Below are 27,233 nucleotides of genomic sequence, written 5' to 3' on the forward strand. Positions count from 1 at the left end.
CCGATACTGAGTTTGATGGTCTGGGAGACTATGAGGAAACCATCTACGCTAACTGCTGGCAGCCAAAGGGTAAAGGAGTTAATGGGGAGTCAGGCATCTGAAGACAGCCGCTTACAATTGTATTGTTGCTAATTTCAGTGTCTGCAATAGGAAAAGAAAAGATACTAAATAGACACACTGAGTAGCACACAATCACAGGTATGTAGATTTATTTTAATATATTTTAAAGCATACTAATGATTATTTACATTTGCAGACTGAAGACTAAACGATGCCAAAAATCTTTCAATGAGTCCAACTCCAACGTATGATCACAAACAGCGGCAATGAACACAATGTCACCTGAGCTTTCAGCCATGTCTTTTTTCATATAGTGTTTATGCAACAAAGAGTTCAAGTTTAATTAAACTGATATGTCAAGTTCTCTTACTATAAAAGTTAGTCTTTGAACAAGGAATTTTTTTTATTATTATTATTATGCAATTTCAGAGGTGGACACTCGCTGACAAATCCGTGTGTCTGGAAAGTGACATTTTAAATGCCAACATATTCCTTGAATGCGACTGTAGGTGGACTGGCAGTGTAGCTTGGATCTTCTCCTCTGGCGCCTGCATTAGTGAGCAGACTTGTTATTGGTAAAAATAACAAGGCTTATTGGTAAAAATGATGCTTCAAGCCAATTGTACACAATAACAAAAATCACAGGATTATAGTCCTCTAAACCTGATACAAGACTCTGAGATCCAGAGAGGAAAGATGGAAAAGGGATGAACACAAAAGCTGCACGATTAGACATTTTCTACTTGTGATTGTTTTCAGCTTTAAAAAAAAAAAAACCCAAAATCCTCTGGAAATGGACCTTAACATGTTTATTGCTTATCACAGGATCTGCTCAGTCAAGATCGAATCTTTTTAAAAGGTACCACTTTGAGATTAAGCATTTTCAGCTTAAGTGGTCTGAATTTTTCTGAATACATATAAGTGTATGTAATACACATAAGTGAATAAAGCAGAAGCCAAATTTAATTTGTTAAACTGTGACTAATTTGGAACCGAATCCCCTCAATAGGCATGTATGATATACTCCTGTACTTGAGATCCAGAGGAACTCCAGCTTCTCTAAAACATACAAACTGCAAGGATTTTAATCCTCTCTTTCTAATGAAATCATCCAAAGGTTTAAGCTGAGCGGCAGGAAAAGCCTCAGACTTGTGCTTCCATTCAGAGTGGCAGTGAGTCACTGCTTTCTTAGTGAGTCAACCTTATGATACACTATGTACATCAGCACCCATGTTCAGCATACTCGTATGCATATTTGTATACATATCATACAGCAGGATAAAACATTTGGTGTGTACATGTGCAGCTGTCTGTACTTTACTGCAGCCAAGTTGGATAAAGTACTAAAAGACACAACAAGCTTCCTTGCAGGCTCGGACTATACATTCATAAATTAATGCATATTTAGAAGCACAGATTTTAGATGAACTACTTTTTGATATTGAAAGGCAGCCTAAGAGAAGAAATTATGGCTCTTTACTGTGGAATGTAAAGTCCTAGCACACGGAAATAACCCTCACCTACACAACTAAAATGCTGACATTCACTATTTGGTAATATTTATACACTCCTATTGCAGTTAAAGTCACACTACTGAGAGGAAGTGGTTGTGTTCTCCATGAGGCTAGATTAACTGTGTACTAACAGGTATCGTAAAAAGTCCAGACTAAACAAAGAACATGGTCCTCTTCAATAAAATTGCTTAAAAGGGTAAAGGAATGATTACACTGGCTATGTGGAGGGGAGTAAACCCACTTCAGTTCCTTGTGTACATGTCAACCCCTTTCAGATCAATGTACAGTAGCAAATAAAAACAGAAGGCAATATGGCAACTTCAACATTCAGAACCAAACAATCCCTGAAAACCATTTACAGTAGATCTTGTGGAAATGTGCCATAACCAAAAAAATAGAATTTGACTGTCCCATGGGACAAAATACAGAAAGTCAAAGGAGGAGAAAAAAAAAGTTTAAGGGCTTGAAGGTGGAAGACATCATTGTTTTGTCTCTTCAGAGTGGACTGGACACTATGTATGGAAGACAGGACAGCAGAGAGAGACGACTCAAACTCCTGCAGATCTGGAAAGAGAAAAGGAATGAAACAGAAAAATAAAGAGGACAGAGGATAAGAAAAAGATGAAGAAGCCTTAACAAACATGACAGGTAAGCAAACAGCAAATAAAGAAAAAGGGTGTAACACATTATGTATTGTTATGCTTTTCCTCTTTGTATTACATTTACCTTTTCATGATTTAAGATAATTTACGAGACTATAAATTCATATATAAAAACCACATATATGTAACTTGATAGTAAGAGTTGTTTTAATTTTGGTAATTGAAATCGTTCAAATGCAGATAAATCATAAAGTAAGAAAAATAATCCTAAACAAAAATTAGGTATTAACCTTTTATTATTGAAGATTATATGAAATGAAGGATACAAAGTCAACACAGATGAAAGGTAACATGAAGGCTATGTTAGTAAGGGGACATGCAGTTTAAATAATGACATCATTTAGAGAACAAAGTTGTTGTTTAGAAAGTAAAGACTCTTTCTGAAGTGATCATGAACTGCACATGTAGAAACAAAATTATGTTCAAAATGAACTGAGCCCTACAGAAAAGTGTAGCAAACTAAATTCTGTGACATTGGTTTATGCTATATACTTGTGCTTATTCAAATACTCCATAAGTTAAAAAATTTGTGAAAGATGAAAAGTGAAGTTCAAGAAAGAGATGACAGGTCTGTGTGCCTAGAAAACACATGTGATTACCAATTAAAAAAAAAACAAAAGATGGCAATATGTTGACATTAGGGATGATGATCAAGGATAATGTTTTTGATCAGGATTGAAAGGCGGGATCATACCTTCCTCTTCGGATGTTCCTGGATCCGCAATGAACCAGGAACAAGATGAAGGAAGCAGACAAAGACAGAACAAGTGACACCCAGGTAAGTCTCAAGTTTCCTTCATTTGGATAAGCAGCAGTGTAAAAAAACAAATAGCACATGCAAACTGGCCAAACAGAGCTATCAGGGCGACCAAGGAACCTGCCCTACAGCCATAACACTGAGGGACAAGATTACAGCCAGACAAGCATTAGTTTCTTTGCATAGTGCAGACATGCCACAGCAAAGCTAGTATGAGTTAAGGCGGCACTCTGAACAAACAAGTTACAGAAAGGAAAAGTGAAGAGAAATCTAGCTGTGCAGAGAAAACGATGAAAGAGGCTACGAAAATCAATACAGTTGGTTTATCAGTATGGGTCGTTTTGGGAGTAGGAAACCTGCATCATTACACTGGACCCAATATAAAAAGTACTCCAGCTATTTATCAATGCAATTGTATAATATTGTCAGACTCTTGATAAACTGTAAAAAAAAAAAAAAAAAAAAAAAAAAAAAAAACAAGCAGAAACAATCCTTATTCATTAAATGGATACTACCTTCTTGGCAAAAACTGGCGTCTGCAGTAGCCATAATGCAACTGACATTTGGATACGTTACAGTATGCGGTAGGGGCTTTGTAGTCTTGATCCTCTAGAAAAACTGATTTCATTTCCGGTGTGTGGCTGCAACTTTCTTTTTAACTATTGAATAATATAATTTCTGGATAGTTTTTGGAATCAATGAATTTATTAAAAATAGAAAACAATTTCTAAGGTTATTTACTAGCGACCAGCCAAAATGCTATTCAATTTACATAATACATAAAAAATGGCAAATTTTCACATCTGAAATAAGAAAATAATTGATCATTTGGCTGTTGATTTTAAATTTTTGCCACAAAAAAAAAGTCAGTATTATTTGACTGATGACCAGTTCAGTATTATGTTTATTATTAGAAACATCAGTTTCTTTTTAAAAAGATATTGAAGATTTTAGCATATTAAATAAATACCATATGCAAAGTAATAAAACCAGTCAGTAATGTCAAGCTGTTGAAGAAATCTCAAAGAGCTTGTCATTTGCTCTTCTTCTAACTACATTCACAGTATTAATAATAAACCCACGGGGTTCCTGGTTGTGAGTATGGTTAATACAGCAAGCAGAGGAGCAGGCATGTGTGTGAGCTGACAGAGAAATACAGCAGGCACACACACAAATGGAAGCATGTGAGAGCCCTTACTTAAATCCCCAGCCAGTTCCCCCCAAGATTATCGCTGCCAGCAGAATTGCACCAGCAACCGAACCTATTATGATATTTGTACCACTGGGACCTGTGGGAGCAGAAGAGTCAGCCAGTAAGGAAAAAAACTGCATGTGAGTGCTGAACACCAAAAAAAAGATAAATAATTGTCGTTATCTTGCGAACACAGTATCTCTGGGAAAGCCTTCAAAAGCAGCAGAGATCTGCAAAATGCATAAATATTTTATGCATATCAATTTCTGTACTTATTATATTTGATAATAAATAAAGCCATTATTGCATTGAATGTTCAGACTCCAGTGGTTCACGCAAAACAGTGGATTGAGGGCAATAAGTGTTTCTATACAGTAAAGTATTTGTGTGCAATGTTTATTTCTTGTGTATAGCGTTTTAGTTTTGACTTCACTAGTTCTATAAGGTAAGAAATACAACAATAATCCTTATTTTATTTATTTTAAGATGCCAAAAAGTGTCATTTTTTTATTAATGTGTTTTCACTCACATAGCCTCAGTAGTCATAAAGTCAGTTGGTTTCCATTCTTTACAACTATGCATATAATAGTTCAACCAAACCTGTGTGGATGATGTTTTGGAAAAAGCTTTGAGGAGACAAATGACTCTAAAATGTTTTACTGTCAAGATCACTTAATGTTCTGTGGTCGTCTGATGAAAAGCCAAAGAGGAAGGAAGTGGGCGAGTGTGGTTTACCTCTGTTTTTCTCTGCGCCATCTGGTGGAGTGGGGATGGTAATGGGGTCAAACACGCTGCAGTCCTTCCCTGTATAGTCTGGATCGCAGATACACTTCACCTCATTATTGCAAGTCTGCAGAGTTAAAACATGTGAAAGCATTCAATACCTGATGCAACCCATAAAGCTGTATTTTCTGTAACCTCCATAAGGTCTATAGCACAGTCCAACAACAAAATCTTGACGCAGGAGAGACAGGAACGGCAGACTCACCCCATGGTGGGAGCAGATCCGTGAGGACGAGGAGCCTGGGCAGGTGCTGAGGTTGAAGGTGCTGACAGGGAGGCATCGACGCTCCAAACACATCATGTTTGGTCCACATGGGGTCCCGTCCTCCACATAGCCCAGGTCAAGACCATCATCCAGCACGGCATGGCCCCCTCTGTAGGTCAGATGGTCACACAAGAAATCTGTGTATAACATCTGTGGTTTAGAGTTCCCATGAAAGATGTTAAACTTTATAAATCAACCAATATTCAAATTTATAATCCTATTTGTTTTGACAATAAAATGTCAGAAAAAAAGTCGTAAACTCTCACGGTTTCCTGAGTGGTCTCTTCAAATGTCTTGTTTTGTCCAACTAACAACCTAAAACCCCAAACTACTCAGTGTAAAATAGAAAACCAATAAATAATCACATAGAAAGACTGGTACCAAAACTAGGTACCTTCCAACTCTAAATGCTCCATCATAGTTCACCTTTCCCCTTTTATTCTAATATTCCTTTTATCCCTTGTTGTCTTGTCTGTGTGAAGTCTGTCACATTTTATCCTAAGGAAAAAGAAAACCTCATCCACATATTGTGCATTCAGAGTCCATCAAGAAACCTTCTGCTTTTGCTGATCTGTTCAAACTAACAAAGAGACCAGGGAAAAGCAGTCTTACCTACAGTCCAGGTATCTGTTCTGGTGGTGGATTGTCAGACTGGTTAACTTTCCCTGCAGCTCGCCAAACCTTGGCTTAGCTGTCAGATTAGTGCACAGCAGCAAACCACACAGAACATCTCTAACAGATGCAAATGAAGGGAGAAAGAATGAAACATGAATGAATAAATAACCTGGAAGTTCAAAGATGCACCTTAATAATTTAATATTTAACACTGTTCACTTACTGCTTGTTGCACTGAAGCCATCCTTGACCGCTGGAGTCTGGACCACAGTTTCCTTTCTCTGTGCCCTCAGAGTTCAACTTTTCATAGCAGAACCTGTCAGCTGAGTCTGAGAATAGAGAATTTCAGTTACACTATGAGACCCACTACAAAATATGGCACTGCTCTATTTGTTAGAGCTCATTTAAGTAAAAATAAATGGTTTAAATGTTTCATTTTTACCATGCAAGTTCTTATGGCCATAACCAAACAGTATAAAAATTACTGAACAACCCCTCAATCTGTGAAATAAAGCTCTATATGTAATGCAAACCTACTGTAGCCCCAGAGAGTCCTGCACTGGCTATCTCTGGTCTTACAGCGCCCTCCATAACAACGACCCTAAGGAGGAAGAAGAGGAGAGAGGACATGATGGTAAAGAGGACAAACCTAGTGTTTTACTGAATATAAAAAGAGAAGCACTAACAAATGATCAGCACCGATCGTGACTTTACCTGGCCGGCATCACACATGTAGCCATCAAGTTTGTGAACATTGTGAGGACACTGCAAGATAAAGGAGATTATCTAAAGAGTCACAAAGATTTCTGATTTTTTTTTTTTTTTTAAGAAATTTGCCACAACTTCTTTTACCTGACTGGAGTCTCCCGTGCAGGTCTCAGCAATGTCACAGTCATTGACAGCATCACGGCAGGTCGCCCCTCTCAGCTCATACTGTCACCAGCAACCAAAGAAGACGAGAAACACCGAGAGGAAAGGAGAAGACAAACAAAATGAGAAAAACATTTGGGAAATGGACAATTTGTGTAGTCTGATGAGGCAGCTCACCTTGCAATCCCTGCAGCAAAGTCCATTGCTGCACATGGCATTGTGGGTAAGTGTGCACTTCTTACAGCAGTTAGCTCCACTACGTGCGCACTCCTACAGTTTAAGAGAAAGTTACAGTACAGCTGGAGATCACAAAGCTTTCCTGATTGTCTGAAGTTAAACAACTGACCACACTCAAGAATATTATGCAGCCACATCCAATGCAATTACCAAAATACTTACTTAACCCTGAATAGAATATAAACAACTCAACAGTGGGCAGAGTGGAATGAGCAGGGCTTCTACACTAAATATAGTCACTGGGGTGTTGTAAGTTCATTAACCTACAAGTAAAAAGCCTTTCCTTAAAAAAATACTAGAAAATGTATTGATAGTTTAAATTGCAGCTATTGCTAAACAGATAAAAATTATATTTACATGTCCATGTTATTTCATGAAAGAGGCAAACCAAATACCACTGCACCAATCAGACATTTAAAACCAGCAAAAATATGAGATATCAGAGGTTGTAAGCATCTAATTGCAATCTCTAAAGTATTACTTCACTCTACTACAATTCAAAGGGAAATATTGTAGTTTTTTACTCCACTAAATGTATTTGACAGCTTTGTAGTAAGAAACCCTAACATATTATAACAAATTATGATATGCTATTGTCAATAAACAACTTGGCAGAACATTAAATTATTAAAAATCGGATCCATCTTTATCATCTGTGCAACATTATTTTCATTACTCATTAGAGAATTTCTTTGCCATAATTCTGACTTTAGGTAGTTTGTTGAATAAATCTGGACATTCAAGTTATCAACAGCATCAAATTAAATGCTGTTGAAAATGGGCTCGTTAGTCGAGTGGATGGCTCCTACTTGTTGTAGAATCTGTAGGCAAGTTATGTACTAGCATTGATTTTGTTTTCCTCTACCAACTCCGGTTAAAAGGAGGACACTCACCACTAGCGATCCACAGTCACATTCCTCTCCCAGCTCTACATATCCATTTCCACACTCTGGTGGGTCTAAAAGCTACAGAGAAAAACATTAAGTAAAGAAAATGATTAACTCTCTAAATTAAACCAAGTAGGTGATGCATAAATAGGTGATGCTAAATCTGGGCATGTAAATGGCATCACATCTTCCGGGCTTTTTTCTTCCGCTTGTTAATTCTGTTTCACCCATGTGAAATAGATCCTTAAGGTAAGTTGATTTGATTATTTATCAACTAAGGACATCATATTTAACAGTCCACTGAGCATAGAGCCATACAAGTGTCTAAACCCCTCAAAGAGGCTGCGTCATTAACTGTCAGGATCTCACCTTGCTGGGCTTGTTAAAGAGGCAGCTTCCTCCTCCCTGTTGGAGAAACCGCAGGTACTCGTCTATACTACAGCGAGAAAACTTCCTAGGAAGGTAGTAGCTGATTGAAACAGAAAACATAGAGACATCGCTATCTGTTACATTTGTTTGTTAAAATGTGAGACAAAATGTATTCAAATATTTTATATATATATATATATATATATATGGCAATGTTTAGATACGGTTGGGTACTTTTACAAGTATACATTTGGTACTTATATTGCTAATTACATTGTAGTGACTAAAACAGACATACAGGAAAGAAAATTACACCACATGTAATTAAAACTTAAGAACAGGAGATGCTTCACTTTAAGATCCAACAGTACCAAAACTCCTTATATTCGTATAAAATGCTCCAGTAAAGATTTCTAATTTTGTGTAAAATGCATGCATACCCTGTATCCTCCATGATACAGCCCAGCCATGGATCTGGACACCTGCAGTCTGGCCACAGAGAGACAACATTTGTGTGGTCAACACTTAGCCATAAGTACATAGAACAACATTGACTCAGCTGGCAGTTTATTAGGTACCTAGATGAAGCAAATCCAGTCTGACACAACAGGCCTGCCATAGAGCCTGCTTTCATAAACATAATAGTGTTCTGTTTATCTTGTTTTAATATGAGTGAGTTGATGAATTGATTGCAGTCATTTCAGAGGCTGTAGCTTGTAATCTTATTTCAGTACACTGACATGTGTTGCATGTCAATGTGCATCAGTGAGCTAAATAAAAACTTCCTCTCTGTATAATATTAACTGCATTAGCTTTAGTATTAGTTACAAATATAACTTGCCAACTTTGCTTTTCTGAACACTTTTTTTTGAACGCTGCCCTGCACTGCTAAAACCTCACCACTTGAGGGAGTTGTTAGTAAAGGTGAGATGATTGATTTTTTTTACTCAGAGATGAACTGAATTTGATGAGTGGACATTCTCAGTGGTGAAACAAATAATGGCTTTAGAATAGTTACTTAATGTTGGTAAAGATATTGTTAAAGATACGTTTAGATGTAAGAGAATAATAAAACGTAAAAGTCGTCAGAATTTTTTTTTTTATTGCTACCTGCCACTCTGCCATGATTCCCTGTTGAGGGCCTTAAACATCTGGAATGTACCGTAATCAGTCCTACCTGCAGCTGGTCGCTCCTTGTTCCTCAGCATTCCAATGTTCTGACCAAGACTCTGACATAGAGTGATGGCCATGGGACCCACACTGCCAAACTGAAGACATGTAAAACAAGTCAACCAATAAAAAGTAGAGCACTGTTGCTTGACTTAAAGACCTATGAGCAACACAAATAATTAAGACGTTATTTGGACAGATTACATCAGTTTCTCGGTTTATTACTGTGTCTTGTAATGAGCATGTCCAACCTCATTAATGCCTCCACCCCTGGTCAGTGAGCAAATGCCCCCAATGTAGGCTGCTTCACTGCGGCTGCTCATGAATGTCCTCCCTCTGTAGTAAAGACAGTGAGACTGCCATTATGACAAGAGAAGAAGAAGAAAGTGAAGAGGAAGACTATGACAAAAGAAGAGAAAGAGGAGGAGCAGAAAGAAAAAGCAGATGTTGAAGAAGCAGAAGATGATGATGAAGAAGAAGAAAAAGATGATTAAGAAGAAGCAGAATCAGCAGAAAAAGAAGAAGATGAAGAAGCAGTACCATAAGAAGATAAAGCAGAAGATAGAGAGGAGAAGCAGAGGAAGCAAAAGGAAAAGAAGAAGACTGAAGAAGAAGATGATGTAAAAGGAGAAGAACAAGAAGAATATTGATGAACATCAAGAGAAAAGAAAAAAAAATTAGGAGAGTGAACCCACGAGAAGAGATGCACAGCATCGCAGCGTTCCTTGATGCTCTCCTTCCTGAATTTCATGAAGTCGCGCAGAGTGAGCAAAGCGTCATCACCCACGGAGACCCTGTTTTCAGATGACCAGGTTTCCATGGCTACTAGGACGATGCGAGTGTTGAGCTGCTCCTTGTATATCTGGACCCATCAAAAGTGAAATTAACAAGCAAGAATAATGAAACAGGATTAAAAAAAAAAAAACTCATTTAGAAAATTTGTTTTTGTCAGTAAAGATGAAGATGAAGAACTAAAAAAAAAACCATCTAAAGCAAACAGATCAAAAAAGCAAGGTGAAGATATAATACATCAAAACACAAGATGATTTTATATCATACAAGAGGGACTGTGTGTTTAGGAATTGGCTGCCTAAACAAAACTACATCAAAATTGAAACAAAGTACAATATAGCACTCAAATTGCTTTAAGTCACAACATTTGAAACAAACAGTAATATTTATAAGTGATAATATTTATAAGTTAAAATGACCACATCCCCATATAGTGAAGTGAAAGAAAAACTGTAACTGTATATTTCCTGAGAGTATAAACAAAGAAAGAAGAAGAAAGAATTAGATCTTAAGAAATTATAGCATTTATATTCTAATATCTAAATTTATGTAATAGAGTTTGTCTAAAAGAAGGACTGGTTTAGAATAGGGCTCTAGTCTTATTCAATTTTAAATATGTAGAAAACTACTTCAAGAACATTTCCAGCCATTAAGTCAACAGCTAGAAAGCTACAACTGCAGAAATGTTAATGCAGGATGTGAGCAACTCCAGCATCTGTTTTTAAGTGGACAGGTTTGGCATTTGCTCATTAATACAATGATTAAATATTGCAGATAATGGAGATGGCTGTGTCTGTCTACTTTAGCTGTTGAGTGGGAGGAGGCAGGCAGCAGCATGTTGTCATGGAAACCAACATCAGTGTGTTTGTCCCCACTGAGTAAAGGGTTCCCCATGCTGATGCAAGAACAGTGTGAAATTTTCTGCACTTCATTTGGTTGTTTTTGGAAGGTCATCCTCTTCAATCAGCTGCACTACACGCAACAGAAACTGCTGACAGAGCTTTGAGGATTGTCACTGGCTGTAAAATCACAACTGACATAATTCCACTTGGCCTCAAGCATCAACTCATTTCATTTTGGCAGTTAAAGGTCAAGGATACTGTGACCTCACATTTGTTCCATTCTTGTGGACACAATATCTTGGGAATTCCTGGGTGGGATATCATTGCACCTGGTGTAAACATCTATGTAACATTATGGATGAACTGATTAGAATTATTATTTTTTTCCCGGCTTATCCCGTGAGTTCAGGGTCGTCACAGCGGATCATTGTTCGCATGTTGACTTGGCACAGTTTTTTTTACGCCCTTCGATGCCCTTCGTGATGCAACTCTCCCCAATTTCTAGCTGGGGGGATCAGCACTGCACAGCTGGTGAAGGGAATGAGCTGTTAGGGGTTCAGTGTCTTGCCCAGAAATATAAGTCTTAAATGGTTCACAGAGGCGTACAATGACAAGGTAGTAATCTAGTGTTAAAATCCAAAGTTGACTGTACAGATGAGGATTCAACCAACTTTCCATCAGCAATATTAATGTCGCAGTTAGAGACGAGTAAAATACTTGTCATGGAAAATAGAACGGAAACAATTCAGATACATTACAACTCGGAAAACAATCTCAGACCAAATCAGTGGCAGTTAAAGTATATATTAATTAAATAGACTACAAAAATGCTGGTGGCTTTGTGTAAATAGGGGATGGCAGCTGTCCCAGCCAGAATGTCTTCTCTGCTGGAAAAAAAGCTCTGAATTGTGGCAACTGTCCTGTCCTGTAAACTCAAGAGACTGCCAACAATAGACTCACTGTGAAGCGATGGTTAAAAAAAAAAGAAACAAGAAAAAAGAAAAATCCAAAGACAGAAAAAGGAAGCTTACAGTCAACTAACATTTTCACGTTTGATGTTGCTTACAGATGCATTTTAAAAGCACTCACCGCATCAGCCATGTTAACCACGGCTTTGGCAAAGTTCTTTGTCTTAGTGGTCGACCGATGGAGTTGCACAAACTAAAAACAGGAGAAAAAAAAAACTCCGCTACTTTAATCGTACTTTAACGTACACAGCACTGACATCCATAATTACATTTCAGATATCCAGAACTGCATTTTGACTAGTCAAATTTATGATACAAGATATCTATAACCGCATTTGGATTTTGAACACCTAAAATGATGTCATTTTGGATATCTATAAATTGAATTTTGACTAGTCATAATGTCATTAAAAATATCTAGGATTCAAATTACCATTCAAGTCAATGATTTATTATGACCAGTCAAAATGTAATTACAGATATCTGTAATTAAAATGCTGACTAGTCAAAATGTAGTTGCAGATCTCTTAAATTACAGTTTTGACTTGTCATAAATATATTGTAGATATCTAAAATGTAAATCTTTTAATGTTAAAAACGCCATGGTAACCTTCACACGTACCAGTTCATGGTCATTGACAACCATCAGCTCAATGTACTTTGTTTCGATCTGGACAGTGCGCTGGCCTCTCCGTACCTGGAGGGGGCAAAACAAGTCCACACAGCCACGCTTTTGATTTGCCGTCAAAATAACCTTCACACAGGACATACACACATAGATTAACAAAACGCGCACTCACACAAACCCAGCAGGGGAAGCAATTGCGCAAACTGAGCACACAAACACACTACTGTCCTTGAGAAAACAGCAGCTCGTCACTCATTAAGCTTCTTTTTAATCAAGCTGCGTCCTTTGTTACCTACCTCAATGTTCTAATTTTTTTAACACAAAACCTGAGACAACCAATCAGCGTGTGAAAAGCATAATGTGAAAGATAAGGTGACACTTTGAGTAGTGCATGAGATGTGTTCCTATCAGCCCATCTGTGTGCATGCAAAGCTGTATGTTGGGAGAACACAAACTATATGAAAACTGACTTGTCTTTTTGAGCGTCTCAGTCCTTCTGTTAAGACAGTTCTTTCTTCTTCAGACCCGTTGTCTCCGTCCTTCAGCTCGCCGTCTCGCCCGCTGTGGCTGTCTGTCTGCCCCTCTGGCTCTGTGTTGTTCACAGAGCAGCCTGAGACACACACACACATACAGTGTGGAGACATAGCAGCATAAGTGAGAGAGCAAAGTGGCTAGTCATCATTCCAGGGATGAATGTAACCATGTATTCCAGACAAATGATCTGCAGCAGAAATCAATATCTCACAGTCAATGTAGGAGAGGGGAGGAAGGGGGAGTGTATAACATTCTAAAATGGATGAGGGTGATAGGGGTTGGATATCCGGAAAGGGGCAGGAGAGAAATCCGGAGAGGGAGACAAAGAGGAGAGGTAGAGTAGAAATGAAGCCAAATAAGACATTCACAAAGGACAGGGCAGCTGGACAACCTAAGGAGACGCTGCAGTGTGTGAGTGTGCGTGTGGAAAAAAGAACACACAACCAAAAGGCCATTGCAGAAGATTTGATTGTTTTAGAGAATTGAATGTCGTGAAGGACGTGCTGCGTCTTGAGAAGAAATGGAAGGCAGCAGTTGGGCTCAGCTACATCCTGTCACATTTAATCCAAATCTCATATCTAAATTAACAACAATCATGGTATGACATGTGTTTTGTCTTTAAGAGAGTCAGAGCAACTATGTATCACATGACAAAGTTCAATCCAAAATATGAGTAGAATTTGTATCATATCTTGATTTGCGCAGCTGGATTTATGGCTTGTGGTTAAGACTTAAGAAAAACATCAAGAGAGGCTCAATTTAGGGAGAGTCTATTAAATCGGAAAGTAGGTGCAAAAGTTTCCCATGAACCTGATGTTGGGCCTACCTGGACAGGGAGGTAGGAGGAGGTCAATGTCAGGCATACGATATATAATGTGGTCATCCTGCTTCTGAAGAGGAAGCAGAGGAGATGTGTTTAAATAACTGATCACTATTCATATCTTCCAAAACAGGAAAGAGTTCAAACTTGATGACAATTTTTTTTTTTAAATCACAGAAACGTTATGAACCTTATGTTCATCTCTTATTTTGCAGCTTCTAATATAAAAATTATTATGTCAATTATGTCAGTGGCCATACACAAACAATAATAAATGTTTTAGCACCCAAAAGCACCATAAATGAAGAAAAGTCTAAAACATCTCTTTAATGGTAATGTTTAATGGAAAAAAGATTCCACTTAAGATTCAATTTTGGTTCTTCACTTTTCCGAGAATATAAAATGAAAAGTGACAGTTATTCCAAAATACCTAACTGTGCCCTTAAAATCTGTAACAGACTTTGACCAATAAAAGAAAAATATACAGAAGTCTTTACTATGAAAGCAGACATGATTTAGAGCTGAACAAATCATGGTTATAGCTTTCAATTTATAAACACCAACTACAGCTCTACATATGTGATAACATCCGCTCAAAAACGTCATTTCAAAATCATCAAACTAGTGATTCTTTCCATTCTCAACTTAAAAGCTTCCAGTGTGCGTGTCCTCTAAAGTAGAGACCGATCAACGGAGAAGAAAGTGCTCTGATGCATAATTAATCAATTGGTGGGCTGTCATAATGGCAATAACACTATTGGACACTGTGGTACACTTGAGCTGAGAATAAATACTTTATGAAAATGGCCCAACTGAGGTGCAGACCTGAGGAGAGAGAAAGAGAGTGAAGGAGTTTGAAAATGAGCTGAGAGGCTATTGATCCAGTTCTCCTGTCTATGTAATTGAGCTGTACTTCAATTACTGTGGGCCTTAATGGAAAAAAGCTCAGCCTCCTGCAATCTAAACACTTTCTTCTCACTCCCTGTGGCCAGTGTCAAACACTTCTTTTTAATACTACATCTATCCTAAAATCAAATCTGAATATTTCGAAAGTTCTAAAAAGCCTCTCAACCTTGTTTTCTTCATTTTTTTCTTTCTCTGTTAGATGATCTCTCTCTCTCTCTGATATTAGACAGGAGATGTGTTCCAGTGATGGTGGATTGTGTATCAACTCCATACTTTCCATAGATAGAGTAACACTGAACGGTAAGTCATGAAGATGGAAAGGGAGACAGCTTTACTGCAAAGATGTCAACCATATTTTCAAATATTTATGCCTATTTCTCACGATATTTTCCACATGACCTTGTTGATACCAAGGAAACAGATACTCGTGTTTACTACTAGTTGATTCTGACTCACCTCTTCAGTGCCAACAGGTTCAATCCCATATGAGAAATTCCCATCAGAAAACATTCCCCTGAAAATACAAAAACACAGTAGGTTACAAATATGGCAACCAGGATAACAAGGAATTTGGAGGAGCTGGGCTTAAATAATAAAAGAATAATTTATATCTTTAATGGGTAAATGCCTATTTTTTTTTGTTAACTTGACTTCTATGAGTCTTTTTCATGCATTTTAAAAGGAATAGTTTCGGTAAATAATCACATTGCTCAGCATCTTGGATACATTTTTGGCTTTTAGTACAAATTAAAGCTGTTAACACATTAATCGCTGGATATCGGTAGCTTTCAAGCTCGCTATTTTTGTGGGGGGGGTTTTCTAAGCTGGGCTTAGATTGCCAAGTGCTGGCATTATGTCAACATACAAAAACTAGTTTTCTACTTGAATTATTGTTACACTGAGCTTTTGACTTAACATGTAGCCCCAGTGTTCTACTCACTGTAGGCCGTGGCAGGTGGACAGAGCAGCCCAGGACCCCGGGAGCCCCCGGACACGGCCGTGGTAGTAGCAGTGCTCTCCTCCCTGGAAACAAACCATAGATCACAATGAGACTCTAACCAACCACCTTCCAGTAGCATGTCAAATTTCAGACAGTGAAACCAAGAACTGACCGCAAAACCCTGATTGTCCCTGATCCCCTGGTCCCTAAATACACACTGTCAGCCTGGGCCCTACAGTGGGCCTGGTGGGTCGACTGAAAGATGACTATGGTATGACTGCGGGAAAACATACAGCTGTAGAGGTTGCAGGTGAGTTGAGTTTCCGAAAGGAAAAGCTGTATGTCCATACAGTGTTATGAGGGATTTAGAGATCACTTAAGGTACAGGAAGGACAAGGGTCAAGTACGAGCAATAGAGTCGGGTTTCACGGTGAAGAAAGTATATGTGAACATGTACAATGTGAATTCAGACCAAACACCAAAGCCTTTAAAAATTTAGTAGGACAGTCAGTTTTACAAAAGGTGTGTATAAAGTGACAGCAAACACAAGGTTTATCCAGGCATCATTCAGGTACACATCATTGCAGGTTCTCAGATACTGACTGCGTCTCTCACTTCTGTACAATTAGTATGTTCTTATGCTACTGAATCTGTACCATCACTAAGAAAGTATAATTAAAAAAATTTAATTGCTGATACATAATCTATAATAAACTCATTTGTTGTAAAAGTGGTGCCATCACCAGCAGTTACTTTCAGTTGGAACTTGTTCTCTTCAGCAACTGTTTAACTGACACATACAACGTGTTGTAACACTTTGTTCAAATTACAGTCTTGTATAGTGGCCTCTGTTTAAAGTTGTTTTGTTATAGTTTATGTATTAAGGCAACTGCAATAACTAATGTAGTAGTTTTCTATCTTGAAGCATAACTAAAAATCAAAAGTTCATTAAATTTTATAAATTTTCCCAAAGGCTACAGAAGACAGTAATCAATTGTTTTTAAATGTTAATCTACAAAGTTGACTAGTAAACAGAAAAACGGTAGTGTGCACCTTTATATAGTATACAACTAACTGTGCCCACGTGTGAGCCAGTTTCATCTTCTAGTCAGTTTGGGAGAACAGCTGTAAGGTGTTACCTATACACTTCTACTCCAGATACACTCACCTGATCATTCATAACCCCCTGAATGCCTCCAACTGGATGATCGTGTTTTGAATATAGTGTTTCCCGAACCGCCTCTCACAGTACAGGAATGATCAGATTACCACAGGAGAGGAGACTTGCTACTGTCATTCAAGCAATGTGTGCAAACACTCAAGCTAACAAAAGCTGGGGAAAATTAAAACTCCACATGGCACACATCCTTACAGGGAGGTTTTTTTTTTTTTTTTTTTTTTTTTTTTATAAACAAGCACCATTTAAGTGGATAGAAATTACATTCCTGTGTTTCTGTTTGCAGCTAGCGACACAATGTGTGCATGTATGTGTGTGAGAGCAAGAGGGGTCAGTTTCGGGTGTTTGTAATGAACCCAAATAAGTCATGTCTGCCACCTGAGCCTGCTGTTGTCTGGCACGGCTGATGGACCAAAAAGAAAAGAGGTAACTGGGAGCTGCCGTTCTTTATGCTTCGTCAACCTTTATTCTGAGCTGCACTTCAAAGTTGAAAAGAGCTCCAGAGAGTCACAGGATTGCTCATTTCTCAACAAACATATGAATCTGTGATATACTGCAAACAAGAAAGGGGAGTCTAAAATATAGTGAGGCATTAGGAGGCTCGTGGATCTAAACTCTACTGTACTGGGCTCACAGGGGGATTATTTTTAACGCTTAAGGCAGCTATGTGCCCTAATGTAGATTAAATCACACAGGGTGAAACCTCAGTCATGATAGGCCAAGTTTTTGTTGATAGGACATAATTGGCTGACCTGGTTGTCAACTATGGCATCCTCATCCCAGCGATACAGCTAAAATAGGAGGTCTTTTACCAGTCACCAGATAAAATGCATCGTAGGCGAGCTTTGGATCGAGCTGCATCTGCCCAAAACGATGTCTTTAATCTCTAGTGAACATAAACGGCTGGTTTGCATTTGATTCAATTTGGGTTGGGGGGGGGGGGGGTGTTAGGGCATTTTACTTGTTCAAAGTTTTTACCTTGATATTGATACACTACGGCAGGGGTCACCAACATGGTGTCTGTGGGCACCAGGTAGCCCGCAAGGACCACATGAGTCGCCCGCAGGCCTGTTCTAAAAATAGCTCACCGTAGTGTGACTTACCAATGAACTGCATCTAATTTTTTTGTTGCTATTCTTTTTTAAAATCTCATTTGATAGTTATTGTGAGAAATCATTAACATGATCTGTGTCTTCACATGGATTAATATCATTAATTTAATTAATTATTAATAACAACATATAATTAATGGTAAATTGAGCAAATTTGTTATTTCAAAAGTGCGTATTAAACTGGTAGCCCTTCACATTAATCGGTACCAGAGAAGTAGCTCTCAGTTTCAAAAAGGTTGGTGACCCCTGCACTACGGGTATTGCTGAAAAAGGTACAGTATTTTGAAAAATCAAATACTTCACCAGCAGTTTAATTTGATTAAATACAAAAAGGACATCTCCTCCTATCGATGAGTCCGATTCATTGTTGAAAGATACTGCTTAAAACGTACAGTATGTAACTTTTTACTTTTTTCACTAGAAAAATGCTTCAATAGTTGAGACGAAGTGCTGTGTAAACCTGTTACCTAGACTCACTGCCCTGCTGCAAGTGTTGTTCAGAGGTTTTAACTCCTAAAAGCTTTTAAGCGAGGCTCAGCATTATAACAAATCTGAGAATTTCAATTATTTCAGTATGTGTTGGAGTATTCTCATTTATTGCAGTTCAAGGAGTACATGAAGAGCTTGGCAGAGTGTAGCAGAGCATTAAGCACAGAGTGGATTTATTTTGAGACTCATGTTAACACTTGCATAATTTGCATATTTTAGCTATAAGGTTCAGATATAAATGTACAGCGAGGTAGAGCGCAAATTAGTATTTGGAGTTCACTGTCCTAAATCATGACAACAACTAGTCTATATACTGCAAGTTTAGTAAGGGAAGAAAGAAGTAGGATCTTGCTCAAGCTTGAGCCTTTTATGTAATATGCAAGTGAGGTCTAGCTGAGTAATGGATAATTGTTATCACCACAACAGTGTACATACAGCAAAGATGCAAGTTATGTAAATCTGTGTGTCTGAGCAAGTGCTATTTAATGTGCTAATCATTCAGCCTACTGTGCATATATGTTAAAACTGGGCAGGTTCTGGTGGATACTGAGATGAGACGGCAGCTCCCACCTACCCAAACCAGATAGGACTGTGTAGCAGCTGTAGCTGTCACCTGTGAGTCCCCATAAGCAGCAGACAGAGGAAGGCCGGCATCAGTGAGCGATAGGGACGTATTTCAATGCTTTCCTGTGATTTTATTTTATTGTTTAGGTTTTACATTTATTTCAAAAGGGGATAATAGTAACGTTTATATTGTGAATTTGCTGTTGTAGATGTGAATGAATGATTTTATATTCAGTTGCCAGATTATTGGTAGAACAAACTTAACCTATTGCACTCTAATACGACAGTCCTGCAATGAATCCTCCTTCATGAAGTCCCATTAAATTGTGCTCTAACTTTCAGAAAAGGAGTTAATTCCATTTTGGAAGCTGTAGTTAAGATGTTGAACTGAACTGTTCGCACTGGCTGTGGTGGTTATCCTATTCTCACTGATGTTCTAAATGAAGTGAATAAAATGATAGAAAATAGCTTCCCGTGACCCTGAACAGGATATGCTATAAGATAATGGACGGATTGATGGATAAACATAGCTAAACATAGCATAGATAAACTGATGGCAGAGTAAGAAATATTTATTCAGACATAAACTCAGAGAATAAACGTCAGCTAATGATATTAAACAAGCTGCTGAAACTGTATATTATATACTATATTTGTTATTTTAAAAAGAAGTACTTAATTTGGGACCATTCAATTTGGGACAATTGAAAGTATGATTCGTGACAATTGTGAGACAAATATTTTCCAGTCTGCATAAACTTATAAAAATTAGAATATACTAAATTTTAACCTCTTTGATTAAGTCCTGGTATTTTTATAAAGCTTAATCAGATTCAGTCCTTCTGTTCAGGAAGAAAGAACTTTAGTCAGACAACCCACAGCACGGGGCAGGATGATAAATTAATAAAAAGGTAGGATTACAAGGCTAAATGGAGGAAATCAAATTGACTGACACAGCAGACACATACTGAGTGCGAGTGACTGAGTGGGCTTTTCAAAGATTATGTACAGTATGCACTTTCAATAAAGGGTCACTCGCACATATTGTGATTAATTCTGACATCACCAGCAGTGGAAGATCAGCGACAGGTAAGCAGGCAACACCATTAGAAGGTAGCTACTATACAAAAGGAATAAAAACTGATTACACTCAAAAAAGTAGGAAAATAAATATCTACTCAGCTTTGCTGACCTGAGAAGAGCAGAAGAAGGGAAACAGTAGAAGCTAATCTAAAGTGAAAGATGATAAGATGCAACAAAATCATCAGATAAGAATTTTGGATACAGAAAGAGATCTATATTCAGTCTAAGAGACTGAATAATTTGAATTACACTGAAATTATTAACAAAAAACGGCAAGCTATTCCAAATGCAAGAATTGTAAACATAATAATAATAATAATAATAATAACAGAAATTGGGGAGGTTACGTCCGGAAGGGTGCCAAAAAACTGTGAAAATCAACATGAGGACAATGATCTGCTGTGGCGACCCTGAACTCATAGGATAAGCCGAAGGACAAAAAAAATAAGATAATAATACAATAAAACAAAAGCACCTCTTATGAAATCCAGACCTTATTCCTTAATCAATTTCTCTTTTATCGTCTGTCAGATTTAGACCAAATGCATTGAAAGTCACCAGCTCAAAGCAACAGCATAGATCCAAGGGACCAATAAAAATGACACACAAAGAAGGGAGGAATTTATCGGCACATCAATAAAACTAAATACATCAAAGGAGAAGATGAAGGTGGTGGGGAAATTTAGCTGAATACATGCAGAAAACAAAACGCACATATAACCAATCTGTGCGCATGACCGTGTCATTTCTCTATAGATCCACGTTGGTGTCTGCATGTGAATCAGAGCATCTGCAAGAGTGTGTGTGTGTTTGTGTGTACCACGAAATGTTACACACATACACACACACACATACAGGAGCCCACTCAGTCACACAAATATACACCCAAAAAAAAATGTTAAACTTTCTCACTTTCAATATCATATATGCTGCCTTAAAATTGTTTTGGACCAAAAAACCCTAAAAACTTTAATTATTCTCAACAAAGAAGTGCTTTGCCAAAGATCCAACTTCCTTTGTTTTACAGAACGTGTATAAACATTACTCATGTTTATAATTTAGTTTTTATGGTGTATTGTGTTATGCATTATGTTTTTTTGTTTTAAGTGGACAAATAATAAGTAAGTCTTCCAAGGACTTTAGTTCCTCTCTTCACCCAATAATTTCATATTTGTTTGATTTTAAAATCTGCAGATAACCTTTAAACAAAATGATGGTGTCAGTGTTACACATCTAACTTTAAAGGTCGAGGCAAAAGGGAGGATGTAAGATTTTAATATGTCATTTCTGCAAATGGGCATGATTTGAATTCCCCTCACAAACAAACTAGACCCATGCTACTGCTGCTGTTGACTGCTGGTTGCCACGGCAACCATCTACTAATAGGTCAGGTGGTCTTTGGAATAGAAAAGGGGAGAGAAAAAGAGAGAGAGGGAGACCGCAAGAGAGAACAGTGACAAAAACAGAGCAGAGGGTACAGACAGAAAGAGACTGTCATCCAGAAAGTCAAGCTGTCTTCATGAACTGTCCGTCTCTGTGTGTGTGAACAAACAGTTCACACAAATTTATTGCACAACAGACAGGACACTGTCAACATCAAATGAGTCCTTGTGCAGATTCAGCTATAATGTCATGTTTGGAAACATTTGTAAATATTATGTTTATACTAATGTTTTGAAGAAATCAAAGCACAAGCTAATACAGTACAAACCTGAAGCAAAATGGCTTCATCGAGTTCCATACTAGTCTTTTATTCATTTCTGCCAGAAGAACAAGATGAACAAGTGCTACTGTTACTAGTTATTGTGTTTTAGTTAGTTATTGTGTGTAATTTTATTCCGAGGCAATAAGATGCTCACAAACATGTTCCCATACAAACAGGAGAAAATAATTTCACCACTGTAGGCTTTGGAAAAAAAAATCACTTTTGAAGTTGTCAATGGCTACGTGAAAATTTGGTAGGAAGGCAAACTGAGGAAGTGAGGATGAGCTTAGGAGAAAGCAGACAGAGTATAAGCAGACTGCACTGTTCTTACTGGTGAGAGCTAAAAGAAATTAAAGGATACAAGACAAACGGAAGTGGCGTCCTCACCATTGGACATGTTAGTAATACACTATTAGAAGGTTTGCTGTGTTCTGTGCTGTTGTGTGACTGAAGTTTTAGGTTCGGATCATCCACACATGTTGATAGGACAAGACACTGGAGGTGGTTATATACGATCTTACCATGGATGCCTTATAACATGAGCTGTGTTGTTTAGCTTGCCATGCAAGTTTCACCTTTTGTCAAGTTATTTTAGTTTGACACCTGTTCAGTTAATAAAAATCATTAAACCCCATGTGTATTTCTGTTCATGAGGAGTCAAACTGCAACTCATATTAATGATATTTATGAAAATTGTTTAAAAGTAAATCACACTCCGCAAAAGTAGGAGGAGACAAAACACAAGCTACTGTTAGACTAAATAAGCTAATGTGCTGTACTATGATTTTTAGGCATGAAACTGGTGTCGACTTCCTCAACTAACCTTCAGCAATAAAACAAATAAGCATGTAAAAATGCTAAAATCCTTTCTATAGGACAATCCTACCAGAGTCTGTGATGGCTGCCCATCTTCTTTATAATGACGCTCCACATAGTTTTCGGACAGGAGATTGCTGGAAAGAACAGGAAGAAGAAAGTGAGATTAACAATGATCATTCTAACATAATTTGAATCCAGTACAGCTGTAATTATTTAAAGAAGACATCAAGTAGCCCTACAAATATTAGAGACTATGACAAACCATTATTTATGAATGCTATTTAAAAGGAGGTGGACATGTTGAGATGGACAGGGGTCAACAACGAATAATTAAGGCTGGCCAAGATTGACAGGAATGACCACACTGGCCCCTATCAACCACAGCATTAAAAACAACAAGTGGTATTAATCAGCATCTATGACTTGTGGCAGTTAAGATCAACAAACAGCTGACTTCTCAATGAACCTAACATCTACAAACATTCATTGATTGTAAGTGCTCAGCCAGCCTGTAGAGTATTACATACACAACGTCCACCAGGGTAAAATGGCTTTCAGAAAAGTGGGATGGGGGTGTACATTAAAAGTGTTGTTTAGCTTGCAGACAGTCTGCATAACACACACTAATATACACGATATGCAGTATGTAGGTGGCAGAGATGGATGAAAAAAGATGGGCAGTACGTGTTAGCACATAAGGGCCGTCATGTTTGTGACTGCTGTAACCATTAGCTACATAGTGTGGAGGATCTGTGGTGTAGATGTGTCAAGGCTCTGCAGGCACGTGTTGGCTTACTGGTTGAGTTCCAGGTCAAGTATGAAGGATGTGCCAAAGGCCTCCACTAGGAAGCTGCTCTGGGCCAGATGGAACGGCTGAGGAAGAGACAAGGCCAGAAAAGTTGGGAGGAGGCGAGCGAATAGGGAAGAAAACAGAAGGATGAATTGAGAACTAGAAACAAAAATCCCTGAATTAAGTTTTGTTTTTGACGTTCCCTGCTGTGGAGGTCTATTGGATGGAACTTAAGAGGAAAAGTGGGTAATTAATTCAGACAAGATTTTTTAATTCAGCATCATATACAAACACACACACACTAACTGTACACAGTATGGGATACATTACTACTACTTTCATAGTACAGGACAACAGTTAAAGCATGTGTTCTACCTGAATAATTCAGCCTTCATTTTCCCAGTAGCAATTGCCAAGGTGCCCTTATGTAGGTTGTAAAAAAAGGAATGAGACACTTATATGTTCCTACCAAATGTATCATAAGGAGTACGGCTCAGCTGAAGCAGGAAGAATGCTCCAAATCCCTCCTCAGCATTGTGCAGGTCTGATCTGCAGCTAACAGAAGCACTTGTTTGAGGTTACAGTGCCAAAGGAGCTTTGAACAGTTATTAAATCCACGGGTTCACTAGCACTAAATATTTAATGGGCGTGTTCAATAATGACATGGAAGAATACAAATGTGTGTTATTATCTTAAGTGCATTGAGTTTTTCTGTACAATTTAGAACATCTGATCAGCTTTTAATCATTGCAGAAAACAAGGTCATTCCAAAGGGATCACATACTTTTTCTTGCCACGGTCAAATAACAATAGTGGCTGGATAATAAGGAAAACCCCTGCATCTCTGTAAGCCAAGGTCATGCCCTAATGTTTGTGCCAGGCTTCATAGTCTCTCTTTCATGGCTTCATCTTCAACAAGGACTTATCTAATTTATATCTCTCAGAGCTGTTGGTCCAAGGCACTGATTCAAACAAATGACTCATACATTTGTCAAGTATTTCATGCTTTGAGGAATCTGTGAAAAAAAAGTGTGCGGGGAAAAAAAAGAGACAGAAAATATGTAGAAAGAGCGGAGGAGGGAAGAAGACTGACAGATGTTCAATATGAAATTATTTTACAGCCTCAATAGAGAACAAAGCAACAAAGACTTTGATAAAAAGGGACGTCGTCCATCCGGTGACCGCTCCCTGAAGATAAGACAGCCCCATCCATCCCAGTGGTTTTTTTAGATAAGACTGCGTCAGGGCTCATCAGTTTGGTCTAACCTTGCTTCAAGGTGAAACCAACCACATTATAAAACAGAGCTCTAGGATGGGTCCTACAGTACATACTGGCCAGATCTCATTAGTATTGCCATGCACTCTCTGCAACCACTTAGCATCAATCAAAAACCTCCACTGGGTCCATAAACTGGACAATAAATGGTCAACAATGGTGCCTGTTAGCAAAGACAAAAAAGTATAAATGCAAATATTTGCTGGTTACAACTTTGACTAAGATGTAAGCCTTATTCTGGATGATGGCCAATGTCAATATTATTACATTTATATTTTTTTTACATTTATTTTAATTTTATATACTATGTTAATAAATTATTTAAATACAAAATTATTTAAATTAATACATTTACAGTAACACTGCATTTATGCAGTAACAACCCAGCAAACAGCATTATGTCCGGCTTGTTGTCATATTTTCATTTTCAATTTCTCACACCTGGAAGAACCACTCAGAAATTTATATCTGGATTTTAAAATTTTGTGGCCTTTTAAAGCTACAATATTGACCTTTTGGCATAGTTTGTTTGGAGTCATATGTCTGGAAACCTGACAAATGTACATCCATTATTCAGCCTTCTTTTAAGCTCTGATTGCTCTTCACCAGCTCCTGAGATAAATATCTGCATTTACAATAGGCAACTTCACTTTTGCAGTCCAGGTAGTGTGCAGTTGATTTATGGAGCTTTTCTTTTGCTGGAGCCTCTATCACTGCTAAAAATCAAGGCTGGTAAGAAGGATGAGAGTGAATTTAAAAATCTGTGACCTGTAAAACCAAAAGAATGAGACAAAAGAAGCTAAAACAATGCTGAGTCAGGTGAAAATGTCCTGTGTGTCACTGCCAGCAGAGCATTTCACATTATATACACATTACATTTTCATGGAGGTTTTTAAGGAGGCATACAAACACAACTAAAATATTTTCTATATGTAGTTGACAGCTAGTTTAAGGACTAAGACCACTCAGACTTCTCCATGGAAAACAATGGTGCACATGTTGTAAAGGGCTCCTACAGTCCTGATAGTAGGTAAAATCATCTGTGGTGGGATATTTGTTGGAATACATGAGCAGTGTTTAGCTTGTTTAAAGTCTTTTCTTTTCTATTTAATATTGCTTCTCTTTGCAAATTGGAATTCATACATTATTGTGATCAGAAAACCAAAACTGATACAAGGGCAAAGACAAGCAAAAACTAAAATATTAACATTTAAAAAGAAGGTACCAGCAGATGAAAAGAGCAGTATTTCTCGAGATCACTATCTTCAGGTCATTCGTCCTTTAAATGTGTAAAGTCATACAATTTGTACAATCTAATCGTGATGGGAGAATTCCTAGAGACAGTAATGGCTTAGAGAGAGGTTGGATTCTTAAATTAAATCTCTACATCATTCTGTTTAGAGGAGTCGTTCCCTCTCACAAAGAACGAACGTATATTCGGACAGCAAACGCTCTGCATTCACATAAATCAAGCCCATTTACTCCCCACAAGTTAGCCAGTGATAAATGTTTGCTCTGGTCAGGTGGTTTGGAAGACGCACGGAAGAGGTTTAACAGGTGCAGGCTACGCTCACCTGCAAACCCGCTGTGTGGTTTTTGACCCGGGTGTCCAGGCGGCTGTGGAGCAGCTCCTCGTCGGAGTGGATCTGTTGAAGAAGCCGCTTGGGCTGAAAGACCTCCTCTGCAGGGAATCTTCCCTCCAGACTCACCCAGTCCCTCAGACCTGCAGAATGAGGTGTTAGTGAGAAAACACGCAATTAGTGGCAGGAAATGTGCTGTTTGTGTTGCAACTGATTATGAGTTATGCGTAAAAAACTACATGTAAAAGGTCACGATCAAAGCCCTCTTACCCGTCACGGCGCACCGTGCACACACTGCAGCGAACAGCAGGCATCTCACAGCGAGCATGATGCTCACATAGTCCCAGTGATGTCTTCGTGCAGCGCCGTTAAATGAACGGATGGGAGCGGTGCGCCGAGCTGCTGCAGGACTGTAGTTCACAGTGGACACAAATACAACAGCCGGATGCGTTTAAACGCGGCGCCCGCATTTCTCACTTTCTCTACCACAGCTTCTAGCGAGTTTAACCCACCCTGACGATGCTCCTCTCGCTAGGTTCCAGCAGCTGCATGGTGCGTGTCAATTACAACGCGCTCCGGCGCACACGCTCACTTGTCCGTTGGCCTAATGTCACTGGCCCGGTCCTGGAGGCAAGCGAGGCTGGGCGAGGAGCCTGGAAACAAGAAGCACGTGGGGTTTAACGGGCCCACCCACGCGCTTTGATGAGACCCAATGGGTCCAAACGTCTGGTCTGGGGACCCAATGTGTGACCACCTGGTTCCACCTGGTTACCAAATTACAGCCTTAAATATGGCCTGATCTGCTTTTATGTAATAATAATTACATT

General features: G+C 38.3%; 1 protein-coding gene and 1 long non-coding RNA gene across 4 annotated transcripts; one reads left to right on the forward strand and one right to left on the reverse strand.

Annotated features, from left to right (window-relative positions):
* Positions 1–1,929: 1,929 nt before the first annotated feature.
* On the reverse strand, positions 1,930–27,137 carry adam11 (ADAM metallopeptidase domain 11). 3 transcript variants are annotated; one of them, XM_067488016.1, is made up of 27 exons: positions 26,677–27,134; positions 26,401–26,549; positions 23,557–23,633; positions 22,828–22,894; positions 15,812–15,894; positions 15,328–15,385; positions 13,972–14,035; positions 13,082–13,221; positions 12,606–12,680; positions 12,105–12,176; positions 10,077–10,243; positions 9,633–9,717; positions 9,389–9,479; positions 8,652–8,700; positions 8,212–8,311; positions 7,849–7,920; positions 6,896–6,988; positions 6,701–6,781; positions 6,563–6,613; positions 6,386–6,449; positions 6,072–6,177; positions 5,846–5,965; positions 5,174–5,342; positions 4,921–5,035; positions 4,192–4,282; positions 2,931–2,948; positions 2,000–2,138 (listed from the first exon to the last, which is right to left on the reverse strand). In XM_067488016.1, the coding sequence occupies exons 1-27, from the start codon at positions 26,732–26,734 to the stop codon at positions 2,123–2,125; spliced, it is 2,331 nt and encodes a 776-aa protein (XP_067344117.1). In that variant the 5' UTR covers positions 26,735–27,134; the 3' UTR covers positions 2,000–2,122. The 3 variants fall into 3 exon arrangements, with proteins under 3 accessions (XP_067344115.1, XP_067344117.1, XP_067344116.1); XM_067488014.1 differs by lacking the exon at positions 4,192–4,282 and having other exon boundaries at positions 1,930–2,138; positions 26,677–27,137; XM_067488015.1 differs by lacking the exon at positions 2,000–2,138 and having other exon boundaries at positions 2,481–2,948; positions 26,677–27,137.
* On the forward strand, positions 2,083–5,251 carry LOC137105604 (uncharacterized). The gene is made up of 3 exons (XR_010911838.1): positions 2,083–2,222; positions 2,910–3,014; positions 5,113–5,251. It is a non-coding gene; the product is annotated as an uncharacterized lncRNA (long non-coding RNA).
* Positions 27,138–27,233: the final 96 nt, after the last annotated feature.

The sequence above is a fragment of the Channa argus genome, chromosome 20 (genome assembly GCF_033026475.1).
Source record: "Channa argus isolate prfri chromosome 20, Channa argus male v1.0, whole genome shotgun sequence".
Lineage (NCBI taxonomy): Eukaryota > Metazoa > Chordata > Actinopteri > Anabantiformes > Channidae > Channa > Channa argus.

Bases quoted from the DNA above. Each gene is read 5' to 3' on its own strand.
- adam11 (XM_067488014.1), bottom strand. From the start codon at position 26,734: ATGCTCGCTGTGAGATGCCTGCTGTTCGCTGCAGTGTGTGCACGGTGC. The intron at 6,450-6,562 runs GTAAAGTCACGA...CTTCCTCCTTAG, and splicing joins ACATGTGTGATGCCGGCCAG to GGTCGTTGTTATGGAGGGCG. The intron at 5,343-5,845 runs GTAAGACTGCTT...TCTGACCTACAG, and splicing joins AACAGATACCTGGACTGTAG to AGGGGGCCATGCCGTGCTGG.